General features: G+C 42.5%; 2 protein-coding genes across 2 annotated transcripts in view; one reads left to right on the top strand and one right to left on the bottom strand.

The window, feature by feature from the left end:
• The first annotated feature begins 3905 nt into the window (after positions 1 to 3905).
• Positions 3906 to 5749, top strand: LOC119480701 (cytochrome c1-like). The gene is made up of 2 exons (XM_037757216.1): positions 3906 to 4275; positions 4367 to 5749. Exons 1-2 carry the CDS (start codon positions 4185 to 4187, stop codon positions 4684 to 4686), a joined length of 411 nt encoding a protein of 136 aa, XP_037613144.1. The 5' UTR covers positions 3906 to 4184; the 3' UTR covers positions 4687 to 5749.
• Positions 5750 to 12836: 7087 nt separating this feature from the next.
• The window catches only part of rsu1 (Ras suppressor protein 1), a 36644-nt gene continuing 29065 nt past the window's right edge, over positions 12837 to 20415 (bottom strand). The window contains exon 9 of the mRNA XM_037756956.1: positions 12837 to 14890. Within this exon, the coding sequence (XP_037612884.1) occupies positions 14788 to 14890 (103 nt within the window). The 3' untranslated portion in view covers positions 12837 to 14787. The remainder of the gene's footprint in view (positions 14891 to 20415) is intronic.

Raw genomic sequence — 20415 nt, 5'->3', positions numbered from 1 at the left:
GCGCATAGATAATTTTGGCTGGACCGCAGAGGGCCAGTCCTACAAACGCAAAAGTCTGTCACTAAGTGAGTGACTGAGTGATGAAGTTACAGGATTGGTCGGCCGACTGTTGGAGTTTCCTCATTGGCCGTAGCTCTTTCAAAATGAAAAGGCAGAGAACAGTTCTGTGTTTACGTTTTCTGGGGAGCGTGGCAGTGGTTCAATGTATCATCACATGTTGTGGCACATGTGCTATTGTTTAAATGTTCGTTTAAGTTTCGTTATGTTCTGCTTCATATTGTTTTACCGTGCATTCACACCAAGCGCAAAGCAAATTTTTGCCTCGCTTCCCTCCAGACTGTATCTCGTAAGCCACAGGTCGCTACTGCGGGATGAACCCAAAATAATAATAATAATAATAATAATACAATAAACGGATCAAAATGATGCTGTCTCAAGTCTGTCAACAAGCAAACAACTTTTAAAATGTTTGTTTTCTGAACGGAGTTCGGATCAATCAATGCCAGGCTATGCTAACATTGTAGCTACTCGATCAACACTCAACATAACGTCATATAGGCGTAAATACAGCAGCGACGTTGTTGTAAACAAATAAAAAGTGTACCGAAATAACTACATAATGATGTTGATTAGTAAAAAATCTGAATTCATGCTTTGTCAGGTCTCTCCGCAAGACGACAAGCAAACAACTTTTAAAATGCTTGTTTTCTGAATGGAGTTTGGATCGATCAGTGCCAGGCTATAATGCTGCTCCATTAACACTCCATCTAAAAATAAATACGGCAGCAACAACGTCAGTGATGACAGCGGGAGAAACTCAACGCTGATAAACTTTCGTGACATATGTATATATTGTTAAACACCACTTATATGATGAATGTTTTTGATACACATGCTTTAATAAAAAACTGAAATACTTTTAACCTTGCAGACTGTATGTCATGCTAATACCTTTTAACCTTGTATAAAATGTATAATATAATGACTAGTAAATGTTACCATTTACTATTACTGATTGTCATTTGCTTCATTATAAGTTGTCTTTCAATCAAACATTAAAATATAAGTGGAAAAGAAACTGTTCTCAAAACATGATAGACATGACCTCTGACTATTTGTGTAACAATTTAGCCACAAATTCACATACTGACCAGATACAGTCCAGACATATCCTCAGTTTTGACCGAGTCTTGTTCTTTGTATACATGCTACTACGGATGGGAATTGCTAAGATTTTATTGATATCGGTTTCATTATTGATTCTGCTTATCGATCCGATTCTTTATTGATTCCTGATAAACTGTTGGGTGGAAAAAGAATACATACAGGCTAAGGCTTCACCCCCCGTCCCGAAAATAATTTCAACCGTCCCAAAGTCAGTATAAATCTTAAAAAATTCTAAATGTTATCCTTTTACCTTGTTATTGTCCTCTATAGTGTAGATAAAAAGTGACTTTTACATGTCACAGAGAAGTGGTGTACATCATCTGAAAGCTGGGAACCTGAAGAGTAATTTGAGGTGCAGTCAAGTTGTTTTAGTCATAAATAAAAAATGAAAAATAATAATTAATTAATTAATTAAAGGGACTATTTGTAAGAATCAGAAATTGCTCGTTAACAGCGACACCTGTGGCCGTTAAGTCAACGAAGGTCAGCGTCCTGTTGCCCGCGCTTGTGCTCGCTCTACATAGACATGAACGAGCATCGCTCAAAACAGTGAGGCGACACACGTCAGCTAAAACCACAATATCACTCTATATTTCACCTGCTTGGTAGTAATGTTAGCTGACCAGACGAAGGTCTCTCCATGAATCAATGCTGATCCTAGTGTTGGCTTTTCATGCCTCAGCCTCCCGACCGCGGCCGGAGGGAACAGGGGAGACACCGGAGTTTTGGTGACGATAACGTTTCTCTCTGCGGAGCCCCGTCACTTCACAAGACACGGGAAACCTCTGTTGGTCTGGAGGAGCTGCAGCAGTTATTTCTGCACAAACGTCCACTGTACATTCACTAGATATTCTCAGAGCTAAACTAACTCTTCTGCAGTGTGTAGTGTGCGCGCATGCACGTGAGAGTGGAGCGAAAGAGCGAAAATGAGCGCGGTGTGTGAGTGAAGGCAAGCAGGCAGAGGAGCAGAGTACAGCAGAGACTCCGGTCTTGGAGACCAAAGCTACGGTCTCCCCCGCGTCCTCAGTCCGCGGCCAACACTGTTTTGCAAGACGGTTTTGCGGTTTTGGTGCTTCCTAGTAGTTTGTGTTGGAGTCTGGTCTGAACAGCGTAGCCACACGCGAGCGCGCATGGGACACCGACCCGCAATGATTTATACGTGTAAGAAGTTACAAACAGTCCCTTTAATTAAAATAAAATGTGACAGTGTATAAGGGCTTGAACATTATCAAGAACAGGGCCCTGCAACTGAGCCTGGTAAAACCTCTGACAGACAGAATAAGCGGCCGGTCCTGCCGTCGGGCCATCGCAGTGTTTAGGGGTAAACATAGATGAATAGATGAATATCACTGAACTATAAGCAGTCCACTAGTAACCTTCTCTAGTTACCTGAATCACACCTGTACGGTTTTCCTGACTGACATAATCAAAGACCCTGCTGTGTTTACAACACATACCATTTACACCCCCCCCCCATGCACACCTTACACTACTGATACTACTGATAGTCACACTCTGTTATTTTATTCTCTTTTGTTAAATAAATGTATTGACTGAAATGTTATCAAGCTGTGTCGTGGCCCTGAGAGCCAGGCTGTGGCAGTAACAACAACATCTTCCACTTCACCACCCACATACGAGCAATGACGCTGATCACAGGAGCAAGTCGGTGATCTTTGTATTGTACAATATCTTTGCTGCACCAAAGTAAAGCTATTTTTTAAGGCAATTATTTAACAACTTTTATCATATACAACAAAAAATACCAAGTTCCGGACCTCGATCACCTCAGTGGGAACGGCCATGACTATGAATGCTTTCCAGTAGAGACTGTCTGAAAATGTCTGCTGTTATGCTCATATTTAAACTCTAAGTGGGTTTTTTTTACAATACAGGGGATAATGTTGACTTAAAGGTCCCATATCGTGCTCATTTTCAGGTTCATACTTGTATTTTGTGTTTCTACTAGAACATGTTTACATGCTGCAATGTTAAAAAAAAACTTTATTTTCCTCATACTGTCGGCCTGAATATGCCTGTATTTACCTCTGTCTTAAACGCTCCGTTTTAGCGTATTTCGATGGAATTGCATTACTAGGCAACAGCTTGGGTCCATATGTACTTCCTGTCAGCTGAAGACATTCACATACACTGCGATGTCTAAATATTGTATATTTGTGACATCACAAATGGACAAAAATCCTGACAGCTTGTTTCAAACGCACAGATTCTGAATACGGGCTGTGTATTTCCCTGTGGATTGAGCATTTTGATACTTTCACAGTATTAATATAGGACTTAAGCCTGCTTTATAATAAAAAAACATGAAAATCTCACTTTTTTATAACATGGGACCTTTAAATAAATGTGTGTTTCACTCTTTATATGCAATTTATATATCCAAATCTTTTGCGACATTGCCCTTCAACATGTACAAATCTAAGTGACTACACCTTTTGAGCTGACTAAGGGTGACACAGTTCTGCATTACCGGTCAATTGCTCATTTCTGGATGCCCAGTCACTCGGCTCCCATTCAGAAATTTCCCATTCACCCTGGTTTTCCCGCTCTTCATCTTCAGCCACGCCCACCTCATCAAGGCAACTCTGTTCACCTGGTCCTCATTGCTCACTGCCAGTATACATACCCCAATCTCACAGACACTCTGACTGCCAGTATATATACCTATCTTTCTTTACGTTGAATCATGGCAACTGCTGAGAGGAAGACTAAGAAGAGAAACTTCTGTGACAGAAATTGAGGTGCTTGTGGCTGGGTGGTCAGAGAGAATATATTGTTTGGTTGCCACAGCAGCGGTGTGACAAATACAAAAAAATGGCAAAGTGGCAACATGTTGCTGCTGCGGTTAACTCCGTGAGCGCGACAGATAGGAAGGTCTCTGAAATAAAAAAGAAGTGGTCCGATCTGAAGGTGGAGGCAAAAAAAAACACAACCATCAGAACGTGTCTGCTACTGGCGGGGGGGAAACACCAGAGCTCACGCCACTAGAAACCCGAATGGCCTCCATACTCGGGGAAGCAAGTGTGTGGGGCATTGTGTCGGAGAAGGAGGGAGACACAGACATGACTGAGACCACAGATGAACCAGGTAAAGCACGGTTAAATCTTTTATTACATTGATGTGTAAACAATTCAGACATGTGAAAAAGCACAGTGGGCTAATGTGTGGTGTGTTTTAGTCCTCCCAGAGTCGGGAGCTGTTGGTGATGACGAGGTTCCCGGCAAGGAGGTTCCCAGCGAGGAGGTTCCCGGCGAGGAGGTTCCCTGTGAGGAGGTTCCCGGCGAGGAGGTTCCCTGTGAGGAGGTTCCCAGTGAGGAGGTTCCCGACGAGGAGGTTCCCGGCGAGGAGGTTCCCTGTGAGGAGGTTCCTGGCGAGGAGGTTCCCGGTGAGGGGGCTGCAGCTGCAGAGCGTCCAACTGTCCCCAGCACCAGTGCATCCTCTGCGCATGGCACGCCTGGAAGTGGCCGCGTCCTGACCGACGCTGTCCTGCAGACATAAAGGGACACAATCAGCGCAATCAGTGTAATTGCTGACGATCATTGGGTCGTCCTCAGACAGGCTTTCCAGCGGAGCTTCCAGCTATCTCGGTCCTCCATACATCTGGCTAGCTTGCCAGCACTCTCCACTCCTGCATCTCTCCTCAGTACGTCCATGTATGTTGGTGTGGGACGTCCCCGTGATCGATGCCCGTGCATTGGCTCCCACAGCACCAGCATGCTTGCGTGGAGTTCTTGCTGTCTTTGGCAGTGACCGGCAAGTCTCATTCTCCTGGCTGCCACTTTCTCAGTTAGCCTTGGTAGTCCCTCATACAGATGCTTGTTGGTAACATGCTCGTTCTGGTTGATATTTAGTACCACATGCAGCATTCTGGTGCAGCACCCATCCAGAGACTTCTGTAGGGTGGGCTTCAGGGTACAGCCTTCACAGACATATAGGAAAACAGACTCTACAGTCGCGTAGAAGAAGCTTAGCTTGATGTGTCGGGGGAGGTTGGAGTTCCATAAACAGGCCATGCCATTCAGGGCTCTCTATGCAAGTGCCTTCCTCACCTGAAGGTCTTGCTCTGATGAGTTGACCTATGAGCCTGACAGGCTGAAAGAAATAAGAGTCGTGCTGTCTGAAATTGCAACATCATTAAAAGATGTTAAAAAGTGAACCTTACTTGTTGTCTTTCTTACAAATGGTGCATGACATCCTCACAGGTCCTTACTCCCTGTTATCATTGTAGCGAACTTCCTACACATCTTGCTTGAATGACTAGAATTTCGGTACTTACCAATAAGCCAGCCATCACACACAGCGCCTGCCTGTAGTCTGTTCCCTACACTGCTATGCATCAGGAAATGTGTTGTGCCAGGCCATCGTCCTACCACATCTGCTGGGGTCACATATCACTTGGACATTAATTGAAAGCACGTTCTTCTGATTAACGTACACATAGTCGTTGTCATGTGGTTCCCTTATAGAAATATGAGTGAAGCCAATTGCGCCGACTACATTTGGGAAATCGGACATTGCTGCAAATTACCTTTTAATATTGTCCTGTTCTCCCACAGTGTAAGGAAACCTGAAGTATCGACAAGTCGTATTAATAATAAGACGGCAGGCAGTACGGCACTCAGGGACGGCTGTGATATCCCAAAACTAAGTATATAAATTACCCGAACTGTATTATTACCAAAAGGGGCTTTAGGCAAAAAGGTAAAACATTATATATTGATAATCATATCAAACAAATTACCTGTCGGCTAAGTCCTGCTGGTAACATCCAGTTGCCAGAAATCCGAGAGTGGTCGCTACCTGTATGTGTACCGGGATGGCGCGGTTCCGTCCAGTTGGTCGGTCCAATGCTGGACCCAGTTCAGCACATAGATCCAAAAGCACTGCTCTAGGGAATCATCATCACGGGCCAGGAAATCTTCATGGTCCCTAAACACTCGTTCCCTCCTAATCCTCCCATTCAGGTAGTCTTCTAGCAGTGCCAGCGCATCCATTTTACAACATTTTGCACGAGTGTCACCGCGGTATTTATACGTTTTTCAGCAATCACACTGATTGCTTCACACCTTGCCAAATTGATCATGTCAATTGGTGGTACCCCCCACCCTGGATATCATGTGTATCAGTCTGGCCCTCTGCGCTCTGGGGGCGGAGGGAATGTGATGGTGAGACAGCGCTGATGAAATACTGAGCGGGATTTGATTAGAGATTTGAGTTGGGTTATATCTTTTATAATTGGAAGGTTCTTATGGAATAGTTATGGCTCACTCGCACAAATGACACTGCTGGTTTAAATAAATGTTTATGATAAAGTGGATCGATCAGTAACGTGTGATATGAAGTGAAACTAAACGTGTCTCACATTTAATGTCTACAATCTGGCTTCAAATCACCATCTGGGTCGCCAGTCTTCTGTCTCCATAATGTGCGTACGCGTGGGTCAAAGTTTCCGTACAGCTGCCCACATTCTCTTGTCAAGTTTGTTTTTATAGATCACAACTGTTGCGTGGGAAGTGGCGTACGCACATTTCAGGTCCCGTTTTGTGCGTATGCTATGGTTATAAATGAGACCCCTGGTCACTCACAGCGATACAGTTTAGCGACGAATCAACTACAGACCAGTTTTCAAAAGGAAACTCAGATTGTCCTCCAGCTGTTACATTGAAGAACACCCAGATGTGGTAAACAACAAGAACGAGGATTCCATAATTCATATGTTGGGGGGAGGATGTGACCACTGTTCTCTAAAGGGAGATTCTTATTTTCATTGCAGCAGTTACGGTGAAGTCTTTTTTTTTTTTTAAATATGCTTTTTTTGAAAAGTGTGCTTTTATTTTATGTCAGCATTTTTTCCAGTGACATGTATTTCATAATATCTACTTTTCATGTCATGACAAAGAGCAGTTGGTAGCTAATTAATTAGGAATTTTGTGTCTTTCTATTTGGTTGCTTTTACTAACAGGACCTAGCTGTTAGTTACTGAGCCTGCTAAGAGGCGAGTGGCGCGTGATTGGCTGAAAAGTGGTGAGGCAGGTAATGGTGACAACAACTCTGAGGAATGTTGATTTATGAAATAAAGGTGTCACATTGTGAAGTCAAATAACTCTGAAAATGAGAATGATGAAATCACAATATAAGTTAAAGGTGTTATTGATAACAGGTTTATGTAGGTAGGTAGGTAGGTGGGTACTTTATTAATCCCAGAGGGGAAATTTCTGAGTTGCAGCGGCAAATCCGATGTAGGCGAACAATTTATAAAAATACTACATCCTGTGGCTTATCCTAACAAAAATATGATTGTCTATAATCATTTAAACAATTTCAATGGGTCCAAAATTTATGTTTTGTTCATCTCTGTGAAATATATCACACAGCTCCCATTTTTAAAATTGCTTGTGAGCTAATAGTATAACGTTGGTATCACGTAGTGTCTCTGTCGTCAGCGATGAAGTTGCCAGTTAATGTGGAAAAAACGGATAAATCCATATATAAAAGGTGGTTGCCTGGCCACACCGACACTGCCGTCTCCATCAGACAGCAGAATATACACTCACCGGCCACTTTATTAGGCACACCTGTTCAATTGCTTGTTAACACAAATAGCTAATCAGCCAATCACATGGCAGCAACTCAATGCATTTAGGCATCTAGACGTGGTGAAGACGACTTGCTGAAGTTCAAACCGAGCATCAGAATGGGGAAGAAAGGGGATTTAAGTGACTTTGAACATGGCATGGTTGTTGGTGCCAGACGGGCTGGTCTGAGTATTTCAAAAACTGCTGATCTACTGGGATTTTCACGCACAACCATCTCTAGGGTTTACAGAGAATGGTCACAAAAAGAGAAAATATCCAGTGAGCGGCAGTTGTGTGGACGGAAATGCCTTGTTGATGTCAGAGGACAGAGGAGAATGGGCAGAGTGGTTGGAGATGATAGAAAGGCAACAGTAACTCAAATAACCACTCGTTACAACCAAGCTATGCAGAATACCATCTCTGAACGCACAACACGTCCAACCTTGAAGCAGATGGGCTATAGCAGCAGAAGACCACCCAGTACTAGCAAGGTGTACTTAATAAAGTGGCCGGCGAGTGTGTATATATATATATATATATATATATATATATTATGGCATGGCGTTTAGGAAATTCTCATATACTGTATATAATGTGAAATTTGAGAATATGGAATGAAATCCTGAATATATTGAATGAAATCCATATTATCAATTGTACCTTTAACAAATTGAAAAATATATAATTCTGCAAACTGGAAACTGGAGGGGAATTTGATGAGATGTGGGTATTCACCAGGCAGGGAGGGTCTAATGAAAATATATGCATTATGGGAAATGTAGGAACCAGTAGTTTTTGGATCTCCCCATAGCAGAAACTAAAGGGCTGGACATCTTTACCTCTGCTGCACACATTTTGATCATTCTTTTTTTTTTTAAACTGTCTCATGTGAGTCCCACAACTTTTTAAAGTGCAGCACTAAATCACTTCAGCTCCGTAGTTCAGAAGTGTTGTTCTGCTTGTGTAGCCTTTCATTTCCCATGGCAACAGCAACAATCCAATACTGACAAGGGTCACAACTAGAAGATCAGTGCTGCTCTTGTGTTTTTTTCTTTTCTGTATTTTTCTCAAGGCCCATGTAGGGACAAGCTATAAATGCAGCGGTATGTGGCATCGGTCCATGCTGTACTTTACCATATAAGAAATAAGCATTCAATTAAAAAGTAAATATCAAATAAGCACTTGAGAATATTGAGGGTAGCGTGGTGGCTCAGTGATACTACTTTGGTTTGTGGGTTTGAAAGCAGTGGCCAGTTGGATTCTTACTGTTTTATTTATAATAATTATTTCTTTTATGTCAGTTATATTGAGAAGGTTTAAAGCCATGCTGAGAAGAATGGACCTCATTCACCAATATCTTCCTAAGTTTTTTCTTAAATTTGTTCTTAAGAATGGTCCTTAGAAAAGTCTACGTCAGATTCACGACATGTTCTCAAACCGCAGAATTGTTCGTACCTGTGTGCTTATAACGATGAATCCCATTTCCTCGTAAGCTGAAGGCGTGAGCCAGTTGATCCTAATTAGCAGGTAAACGAGACTGCAGGGCCGTGCACACACACACACACACACACACACACACACACACACACACACACACACACAGATTGAAAAGAGAGAATGAAGTCAAGGCCAAAGGAAAGTGTAAAGAGGGTGGAGCACCGGACCAAAGTTTATAATATTTGGTATTTGGCAAATCAATAATCAAGTAAAAGTTATGATAAATGAGCTTGTTTTTAGAGAGAGCTGGTATGAATTTAGGGGAATAGGTATGTTTAAAACACGGAATTAAAAATGTGTAGTTCACTTTGCAAATTAAGGAAAATGTATAAAAATAAGGTGGTAAACACAGATAATACTGAGGTAGGATTATTATTTTGTATGAAATGTTAGTGAAAGGGTTTGGGTATTATTTGGTAGCTTTTATTTTGGTAAGCTTTTCAGACAGTATTATTTTTTTTCCTATAATTTAATGCCTTATTGTTTTTGGAAAATTATCAATAAGAACCAAAATGAGTTATTACTACTACTACTACTACTACTCAAAACCTACAAAAAGAAGTAAACACCAGATGAGCTGTCATATTTAATAGCTGGATATAAAATAAATAGATGCAAGGGGTGCTATTACTTGTTCAGTGTTGAAGTGTTAGTGTAGTGTTTATTTATTTTAAAAGACCATGATGCTTTGTAAAATAATTATTAAAAATGACAAAAAATATTATTAGAATTAGAAACCAACTGTAGAATTGAAAAAAACACAATAAGCATTTAAATAAGCACTGAGATGTGTGTAAGTGTGCTCTTGAGTATTCATAGATTCTGTTCTTACCTAAGAACAAATTCCAAATAAGAAAACTGTGGTGAATGTCAGCATCTTCCTGAAAACTGCATCATGTTTTTGAGAAGATATTTCTTCTGAAGGATGGTTGGTGAATGAGGCCCAGTCAAACACCGAGGTGCTCCCAGGGCTTATTATATATATCTATATGTTATTGCATGATGTTTAGTGTGGCATGCCGTTCAGGAAATTATTATATCTATAATGTGAAATGTGAGAATATGGAATGAAATCCTGAATATATGTAATGAAATCGCTCATAGTGACACACACGTCTAGCAGCACCAAGATCTGTACCGATAATGACCTAAAACACAAGATGGCAGATTTCATTCCATATTCTCAGAGTTTCATTCCATATATTCAGGATTTCATTCAAAATATTCAGGATTTCATTCAAAATATTCAGGATTTCATTCCATATTCTCACATTTCATTCCATATATTCAGGATTTCATTCCATATTCTCACATTTCATTCCATATATTAAGGATTTCATTCCATATTCTCAGAGTTTCATTCCATATTCTCACATTTCATTCCATATATTAAGGATTTCATTCCATATTCTCAGAGTTTCATTCCATATTCTCACATTTCATTCCATATATTCAGGATTTCATTCCATATTCTCAGAGTTTCATTCCATATCTAGCAGAAATCTCAGAAATGTAGTAGAACTAGAGTCCACTTCTAGTTCTGTTTTATTACAGAACAGGCCTTCGTCACTTTGTTGGAGTGATGTGACCATGTTCCTATAGATCTCAGCACCATAATAAAACTGTAGGAAAAGACCCAAGTAGTAATAAAATAAAATAAAATCCCCAAACAAAATATCTTTTCTATTATCAAGTGATATTTATGATACCAGTGCATTAACCAGCCAATTAGGGAAAATTTAAATAAAAATTTCCCCCAAAACTTCATCGGAAAATATATGAAAAAAATGTAAAAGCTAAATCTCAGGATATGTGTTTAAAGACAGATAGACGGTCTTTGGTGATTAAGTAAAGCAGCAGCTGTATATTAGCGGCTCACCCTGCGGTGTGGGGGGGCTGCTTGCTTCTCTGCCCCGTGTCACCACCCTCATTAAAGTGGCACTGTGCATCCCCCCCTTAGACAATCAAGCCTGCCCTAACACACACGCCACCTATAAATCACCTTGTGAAAATCAATGGGCTTTAGTTAGCCTGGGACTCATTGTGTCCTTGGAAAGGTGTGAGATGAATTGAGATGAAGTGAGAACAAAACAGGAACAACATCCACCAGCAGGGACGGAGGAGTGCAGCAGTGACTACGGTTAGACGCTCTGACTCTTCTTTAGTTTCTCAAAGCTGACCATTTGGCATTTCATGGTGCTGTTTTCAGCCCTATAAGCTTTGCTTTTCTAACAGACTCTGATAGAACAACTGAAAGGGAACAGAGGATGAGTCAGTTTATTGCGTTCTCTCACAGATAAATGGATCTAATGTTCTTTTCCTTCAGGAAACTCTTGAAAACCCTGCCCTCTGCATCTGCACAATTTTCCTGAATATTCTTCCCACTAAAAACTGAAATAACCAGCCTCATGCCTCATCTCCAAAAAAAGCTTATTAAGCAAAGTAAAACATAACTTATCCATCGGTGTGGAACTCTCAATATCATCTTCATTAAAGCTGCAAAATGCATGTTTAGGTCATCTTCATCTTTTAATTCTTTACCATAATATCAGTATTTGATGCATCACATCTAATTATGTTTAAATTCTCATAATAACCCAAACATTGTAAACAATAAACAAAATAGTCAGAACAATGAAGCATAATCTCCCCAGGCAGCTGTTTAAAATCAATTTGTGTGTCATTAACATAATCGTGAGCCAGGAAATATAAATAGCAGTGAAGTTTCTTCCAGCATTCCACCATCTTTTCCTAAACCTAATTAAGTAGTTTTGTTACCTTATCCTAACCAAGCCGATCTTTTCCTAAACCTAACTAAGTATCTTTCTTGCCTAAACCAAAGGAAGTTGTTTCCTGTGAAGACAGAAGTTTATTTTGAAAAGACTGTATGTATGTAATGAGCAGAAATTGACATGTGTTGCTGGACATCTGTCACGTGTTGATGGACATCCGTCACGTGTTGTTGGACATCCGTCACGTGTTGATGGGCATCCGTCACGCGTTGATGGGCATCCGTCACGTGTTGATGTACATCCGTCACGTGTTGCTGGACATCCGTCACGTGTTACTGGACATCCGTCACGTCATGATGGACATCCGTCACTTGTTGCTGGACATTAGTCACGTCTTGATGGACATTAGTCACGTCTTGATGGACATTCGTCACGTGTTGATGGACCTCCGTCACGTGTTGATGGACATCCATCAAGTGTTGTTGGACATTTGGCATGTTACTGGACATCCGTCACATGTTGCTGGACTTTCATCACGTGTTGATGGACATCCGTCACGTGTTGATGGACATCCGTCACAGGTTGCTGGACATCCGTCTCGTGTTGATGGGCATCCGTCAAGTGTTGCTGGACATTTGTCAGGATTATGAGCTCATATTTCCAGGCCTCATAGTGTTGTCCTTTGGTGTCTCTGAGTTGATGGAATTGTACAAACAAGGTGAAAATAAGAAGAACACTAATGTAGAGTACTTAAGGAAGTTCTATGCAAACCCCAAACATGACTGTAGCACAGACACAGCTCACATTGTACTGTTATCTGAAATGAAGGACACAAGAGAAGACGTTGTTCTTCGTTGTTTTATTTGAAGTGTTCAACACAGCGAGCGTGATTAACTTTCAGTACATTTTGGCCTGTGATAAATATAATAGCACGACGAATAGTTTATATTCTTTCAGTTATGCAACAGATTGAAATGTGATGGACAATCGGTGAAGCTTAGAAAAATAACTTGACAAAGTGAATGTTGAGTTGAAGGTACAGTGAGTCTCAGAATGATCACAGATCAGTGGAATGAACACAGTTAATTGCTGGTGTGACTGAGTCTGTTTCCTCACTCTTACAGATAATAGCAATAACTCAAAAGACTTCCATCGGCTAAGTCGCGCCAGCTGGAGACAATATGCTGTCTTTCTAGCTGGTGTGCTATGTCCACCGGAATATCTCACTTGCTGCTCTTTTGTTGGCTGTTCTATCTTTACATACACATTATATTCCGCAAAACGTAAGGCAAGAGAGAGTGAGTAGACAGACAGAGACAAAAGAAAACTCACTTTTGAGTACGCTTGTAAAACATGATAAATAACTAAACTAGAACATGTGTTTCATGTCGAAAATGTGCATGAATACTGAAAGCTGAAATAAAGTGCTGAATTGCAGAAATCTGAAATTATTGGCCTGAAAAATCTCAAATACATTGCATTGCACTGTTGAAAACCTGGAGGCTTAAATGGAAAACTAGCAGAATTGGAAGCTTAAGCATTACCTAAAGAAGCTAAGAGCTGAACTACATTGCTAGAAAAGCTGGAAAAGTTAAAATGAATGTCTGAAAGGCTGAAAGAAGAAATGATTTGTATTGATATCAGACAGATGAACTGTATTGCCCTGAAGAGTTGAGAGCTGAAATGTATGAGGGCTGAATTGCACCGCATAGCTGAAAGATATCACAAAGCTGAGCGCGGGATTAATAGTTCAAATTCTTGTGATTTTTTAAAAAGCAGAAGAGTTGACATCACAGGTCACGTGTTGCACTCTAGGCAGCACTATACACACCCATTATAAACTCAGAAAATACATTTAACTGATCTTTCAAAAACATATAATAATATATAATACAAGTTGAATTGTTCAAAGTCTTGTGACCCGTTTAAAGTTCAAATGAAGTCTGTAGCTGAAAGTTTGCTGAAGTACGAGAACTTCAAAGTGGAGTGGGTTTTGAAGATTCCTCCCATTCACTTACTCACATGTTGAATGAAGCTCATAGCATAAAAGGTAGACAAAAAGTTGAATACAATAAATGTCCTTACAGAGCTTTTGATATTTCAATAGTTTCTGTAGCTGAAAGTATGCAGAAGTTGTGGCGAACCAAAAAGCATACGGAAGAATGAAGAGCGAGAGTAATCGTGTGAATGCAGCTGCATCAGCGGAAATATGGCTTCCAGTGGACATTTGAACTGCAATGAAGATGTGTCGGCACTGAGCGGCATCAAGTGGACATCCAGGGTTAGTCATTAGAGGGTTGAATACTTTCACACGCTGGATTATCACTAAATAGCAACAGAGCAGTGGGACTCTGTCCAAAGCTGGACTCGCCTATATTAATGGTTTCCCCTTTGGTATCATAGCAGTTGAACAGTGTCGCCTTGCAGGACTTCTTGATACTGATGTCCTGATGTTGCATATGAAGCGACTAAGGATGACTTTATAATACATTCTTAACTTTGCTTCTAAATGACCTCTAATGACCTCTATGTCCAAGCATCTCTACTCCTATAGGATCTCTATACTACACAGTGAAATAGAGTCTAAACAATATGTAACTCCACATCTTTAAAACACAATGTGTACATTTCAATGTAATATAAAAAGTTAGTTTTTATTTAAAAAAAAAAAAAAAAGAGAAAGAAGAAAAAAAGGCACATGCAGTGAGTTTGACGGTCTGAGAGAGCAGTCATCTCCTCTCCTCCTCCTCCTATCCTCTGTCTTCTCCATCCTCCTCCCATCCTCCGTTTTCTCCTCATTTATTCTTAGCGGCCAGCGGCTTCCTGCTGATCTTCTTACTCTTATCGTTGTTCTTCTTTGGTGGTTCTGGATTGGCCTGCATGTGTCTGCCATAGAGACTGAGGAGGAGAGGAGAGGAGAAGGGGAGAGGAGAGGAGGAGAAGGAGAGGAGAAGGAGGAGGAGGAGAGGAGGGAGGAGGAGAGGAGGAGAGGAGAGGAGAGGAGAGGAGAGGAGAGGGGGAGAAGGATGAGAAGGAGAGGAGAGAATTGGGAGGAGGTTAAGACTTCTTTCAGTTTCATGATCCAGAGTGAACAGAAGAGGATAATAGGAATAATAACAAGAACAGATGAACATGTGATGATATAGGGGTTGATAGATTGATAATAGATTGATGGAATGATGATCATCATGATGGAGAGAAGAGACAAACCAAAGGCTTTGAGTGGATCAGTGGGACTTCCAGTGATCTGGTCTAATAAATAAGACAACAGCACCCTAACCCTAACCCACCACCCTGGTCCTGGTCACTGGTCCTGGACACTGTTATCCTCAACACAACATACATTATGGTCATCAAGACACACACACAGTAATCAACATTCACTGTGGTTCACTTATTAGTGTAGCCGAGTAGTGGACGAGTGGACGGTGTCTCACCCCCTGCGCACACGCGCACGCACGCACGCACGCACGCACGCACGCACGCACGCACGCACGCACGCACGCACGCACGCACGCACGCACGCACGCACGCACGCACGCACGCACGCACACACACACACACACACACACACACACACACACACACACACACACACACACACACACACACACACATACATACACAACCTCTGTCTGTCACTTTCTCTCCCATGGGTGTCTCTTGCTCACCAGCGAGAGCTCATTGGACTGGAAAAGACTTTTTCTTCAGTCTCCGTCTCTCTACAGCCTCTTAATAATTCTCTTGTTTTTCCCTCCTCTTACTGTATTCATGCCTGGCCAGGGTTTCAAACAAGCTTACTTAAAACTGGGACATGTTGGAGCTGTTTGACCAGGATGCACCAACAACAAAGCAGCCAGTACATTGTACAGTATCGGTATACAGTACCTCCTTGGCGTTATAGGCTTATGTTATGATAGGACAACCCATTCTTTAGGAGAAAACAGTCACAGCATACGTGACTGGATCACAAGTCCTTATCTTTAAGATTCATTTCCCGGATCCCGGTATTGGCAACAGATTGGGCTGTTACAAGGAGCTAACTGTTGCGTTAGCTAACACTAGTAGCTACAGCTACAGCTCAATAAAAAGGCCTAAATAAAAAAAGGATTTGTTTTGTTTTGTGTTTAAAAGTATTTCACAATTTGCACGTTATAATTAATTTCCCAATACCCTGCTCTATGACACTATACTGCCAGTTCATCACGTATAATAGAGTGGTAGAGACTGAAGAGGACATTTGGACATCATCATTGGACCAACGCAATGTCAATGTTGTATTCTGCTGGTTGTTGATTGGTAACGAGTTAAGGAAGGTTCTCCTCCCATGTGGAGCGTCATTTGATGAGTTTTGGTTTATCACAGATTGGCATGAAAAAATATGAAATTCATTGAATTGATAGAAGAGGTCCCACCTCAAGGGAGGACGGAAGGAACCCATCCTCCCTTATCCCAACCACCACTTCCTTGCCTGCCCTGCTGGTGACGCTGTTGAGGCATTTTAATCAGAATTTCAATAATGTTTTATTTTTACGAGGAGGGACAAAAATATTTTATAAATGATAATGAGATTTGGTAATTTCATTTCATTTCAACCAATTAGTCTTTCTTATATTTTGATCTCCCTCTTGCCTCTCAAAAATAGAGGATGAGCCTCCACTGGTCCATGGACCAGCCTCCACTGCCTCCATGGACCAGCCTCCACTGGTTCATGGACCAGCATCCTCGGCCTCTATGGACCAGCATCCTCGGCCTCTATGGACCAGCCTCCTCTGCCTCTATAGACCAGCCTCCACTGGTCCATGGACTAGCCTCCTCTGCCTTTATGGATCAGCCTCCACTGGTTCATGGACCTCTATGGACCAGCCTCCACTGGTCCACACACATTTCTCAAACCATTCCAGCAGCAATCTCCAGTTCTCCACTCTCCATCCACGTGCTCGGTATATTCAAAACACTCGTATTAGCCCCAAGGGACAGATGGACGGATAGATAGATGAGTATAGTAGAGTAAGCAAGCTTCCTTCATGAACAGGTGTCTCAGCATATCATGGGCAGCTGTGGAGGTCCCACCTCACAAAGATGGTGGCAAGAGGACAACTCGTATGCTAACTTTAAAACATCCCTTTGAAAACCTGCAAGTGATGGTAAGTGGTACTGTTTATGTAGGCGCACACACACACACACACACACACACTGAGGAAACGTACATACAAATCCACAGTGGTGGAACTGTCAGTCTGTGATTGAAGTGTCTTGTATTCTCCTCTCCTCTCTCTGCCTCCATCCCATGTCAACACTTTCAACTGGGAATTAAATGCTGCCAAACTCCATAATATCTGCTGCCCATCAAAACCACAACGGGCCTACGGCAGAGACAAAGAGAGAGACGGACAGAGAGACGGAGAGAGAGACAGACAGAGAGACGGAGAGAGAGAGATAGACAGAGAGTCGGACAGAGAGGCGAAGAGAGAGACAGACAGAGAGACGGGGAGAGAGAGACGGACGGAAAGATAGACAGAGAGATGGAGAGAGAGACGGACAGAGAGACGGACAGAGACAGAGAGAGACAGACAGAGAGATGGACAAAGAGACGGACAGAGAGACTGAGAGAGAGAAGGACAGCGAGACGCACACAGAGACAGACAGAGAGACGGACACAGAAACAGACAGAGGGACGGACAGAGAGACGGAGAGAGAGACGGACTAAGAGACGGAGAGAGAGACAGACAGGGAGACGGACAGAGAGACGGAGAGAGGACGGGGGTGCCAGAGACACAGCCTGGGGGATACTGGGACTCTGCAGAGCCTCTTTCCCAGTCAGCTGGGCTGCCGAGTCCCAGAGGAGAGGGTCGGACTGAGACCAGCAGAGTGTCTGAGAGCAGCCGGACCTCGGAACAGTTGATAGGTTTTAGCAATGCTAGCGGCTCGGCTCTAGGACAGCAATGTGGGTCTGTCTGTCTGTCTGTCTGTCTGTCTGTCTGTCTGTCTGTCTGTTGGCCGGTTGGTCCACCACTTTGGTCCAGACTGAACTATATCACCATCTACAAGATGAATTGGTTCAACCTTTTTTTTTCTGCAGACATTAACGGTTCAGAATCCTGCTGACCTTGTCGATCCCCTGACTTTAGCGCCACCATGAGACAAGCATGAGATCGGCAGCAGGTACACACATTCATGTCCCTCAGAATGAATTCTTGTGACTTTGCTGATCCCTTAACTTTTCATGTAGCCCCGTCATCAGGCTTCCAAAGCTATTTCACCAACCAACAAGCACTAACCCTAACCCTAACCCAACGCCCCAAGTTGGGAATCCTCTGGTTTTCCGGTCCCATGTGTGCTGACATTCAACATTTTCCCTCATTTAAATTATTAATGCACCACCTCTGCCTTCTCTCAATTTTTTTAAATAGCCTAGCTCCAATCATTTCAGGAGAGAGGGACAACTGTTGAGCATTACCCAAATAATCTTATTTAAAGGGACTGTTTGTAACTTCTGACACGTATATTGCAGGTCAGTGTCAAATGAGTGCTCGCGTGTGGCTACGCTGTTCAGACTCAAACTCCAACACAAACTACACGGAAGCACCAAAACCGCAAAGTTGTATCTAGTGAAGCCCGTCTGTTGGCCGCGGTCGGAGGACGTGGGGGAGACCGTAGCTTTGGTCTCCAGGACCGGAGTCTCTGCTGTACTCTGCTCCTCTGCCTGCTTGCCTTCACTCACACACCGCGCTCATTCTCGCTCAGCTCGCTCCACTCTCACGTGCATGCGCGCACACTCCACACTGCAGAAGAGTTAGTTTAGCTCTGAGAATATCTAGTGAATGTACAGTGGACGTTTGTGCAGAAATAACTGCTGCAGCTCCTCCAGACCAACAGAGGTTTCCCGTGTCTTGTGAAGTGACGGGGCTCCGCAGAGAGAAACGTTATCGTCTCCGACCAAAACTCCGGTGTCTCCCCTGTTCCCTCCGGCCGCGGTCGGGAGGCTGAAGCAGGAAAAGCGAGAGACCTTCGTCTGGTCAGCCAACATTACTGCCAAGCAGCTGAAATATAGAGTGATATTGTGCTTTTAGCTGACGTGTGTCGCCTCACTGTTTTGAGTGATGCTCACTCATGTCTATGTAGAGCGAGTACAAGCGCGAGCAACAGGACGCTGACTTTCGTTGACTTAACGGCCACAGGTGTCGCTGTTAACAAGACATTTCTGTTTCTTACAAACAGTCCCTTTTAAATGTCAGGGCAAGAAAGTGAACATTATTCATCTCAATAATCCCTCATTTCAATGATTAGTTTTATATTTTGCTATAAGTAATAACGTGGGTGTGTATTTGTTTAATATGTGCCATTACAGCTGTTTGTATGTGAATTGGAGAGGCAGGAAGTAGAGAGAACAGAAACAGATGGTATAATGAACAGAGAGATCAGGACTGTGGTGACCGATTGTGCACGATCCCTTTAAGAAAAGCGAGATTATTCATTTAGTCAATAAGTGGCCAATACAGCACACTCGCTGCTGTCATAACAAGCTACTGTTAGCATAATTGTGGGTTCCTAGCATTGATGGATGAGTCGAGGAAAGAAGGATGTGGAGGGAAGAGGAGGAGCGGAGGAGGGGAATGATCAGTCAGTGTGTCAAAAAGGAAAAAAAAAGAAATCAATGTGAAGAGGAGAGAATAAAGCAGCCTATAGTTGATGATGGAGTGTTCACTCGTAATAATGCTTCCACTACTAGTATGTATAGTATGTGTTGCTGTGACGTTAACTCATACTGGTGTCTATCTGACAGTTGAAGACTGACATGAACAGAATACTGAGGACCATTGTGTCTTAATACTGAACATGACCATGAAGAAGAGACCAAAGTCAGGCCACTTCATAGCAACATTCAGCCTAATTAATCCTGTAACACATGCACGTAGTGTCCTGTGCTGCTTTACTGTAACATGTGTACAGTCTGAGGAAGCTTCGTCCATCTTAATCTTACTGAAAATCCATGACATGAAAAGACAAAACAGTCGACATCTAGTCCCACCGGTTCCCCACTCCCTTTTCTCTCTCTCTGTGTGCTGAAGAGGCCAGAACCCAGGAGAACGTGGAGAACGTCTCCAACCAGCCACAACCACTCTGAACACACACACGCACACACACACAACGACAGAAACTGTTTCATTATGCTTTTATACAAGCAATACAGAGCACTAACAGTTCTAGACGAAGATCAACATAAAGATTTCCCATTTCTTTTAAGTGTGTGTGTGTGTGTGTGTGTGTGTGTGTGTGTGTGTGTGTGTGTGTGTGTGTGTGTGTGATGAACTGTTAGGGCCAATTAAATGCAGAAGAAGAGAGGTGAATGGATTCAGATTCCTGATGATGTCTTTATGGAGCTCTGCTATTCCACACGGCTTAATTAATCATGGCAAAGT

This window comes from Sebastes umbrosus, chromosome 21 (genome assembly GCF_015220745.1).
Source record: "Sebastes umbrosus isolate fSebUmb1 chromosome 21, fSebUmb1.pri, whole genome shotgun sequence".
Classification (NCBI taxonomy): Eukaryota; Metazoa; Chordata; class Actinopteri; order Perciformes; family Sebastidae; genus Sebastes; species Sebastes umbrosus.
The sequence above is the reverse complement of the archived record's forward strand: the minus strand, read 5'-3'. Positions and strand labels throughout refer to the sequence as shown.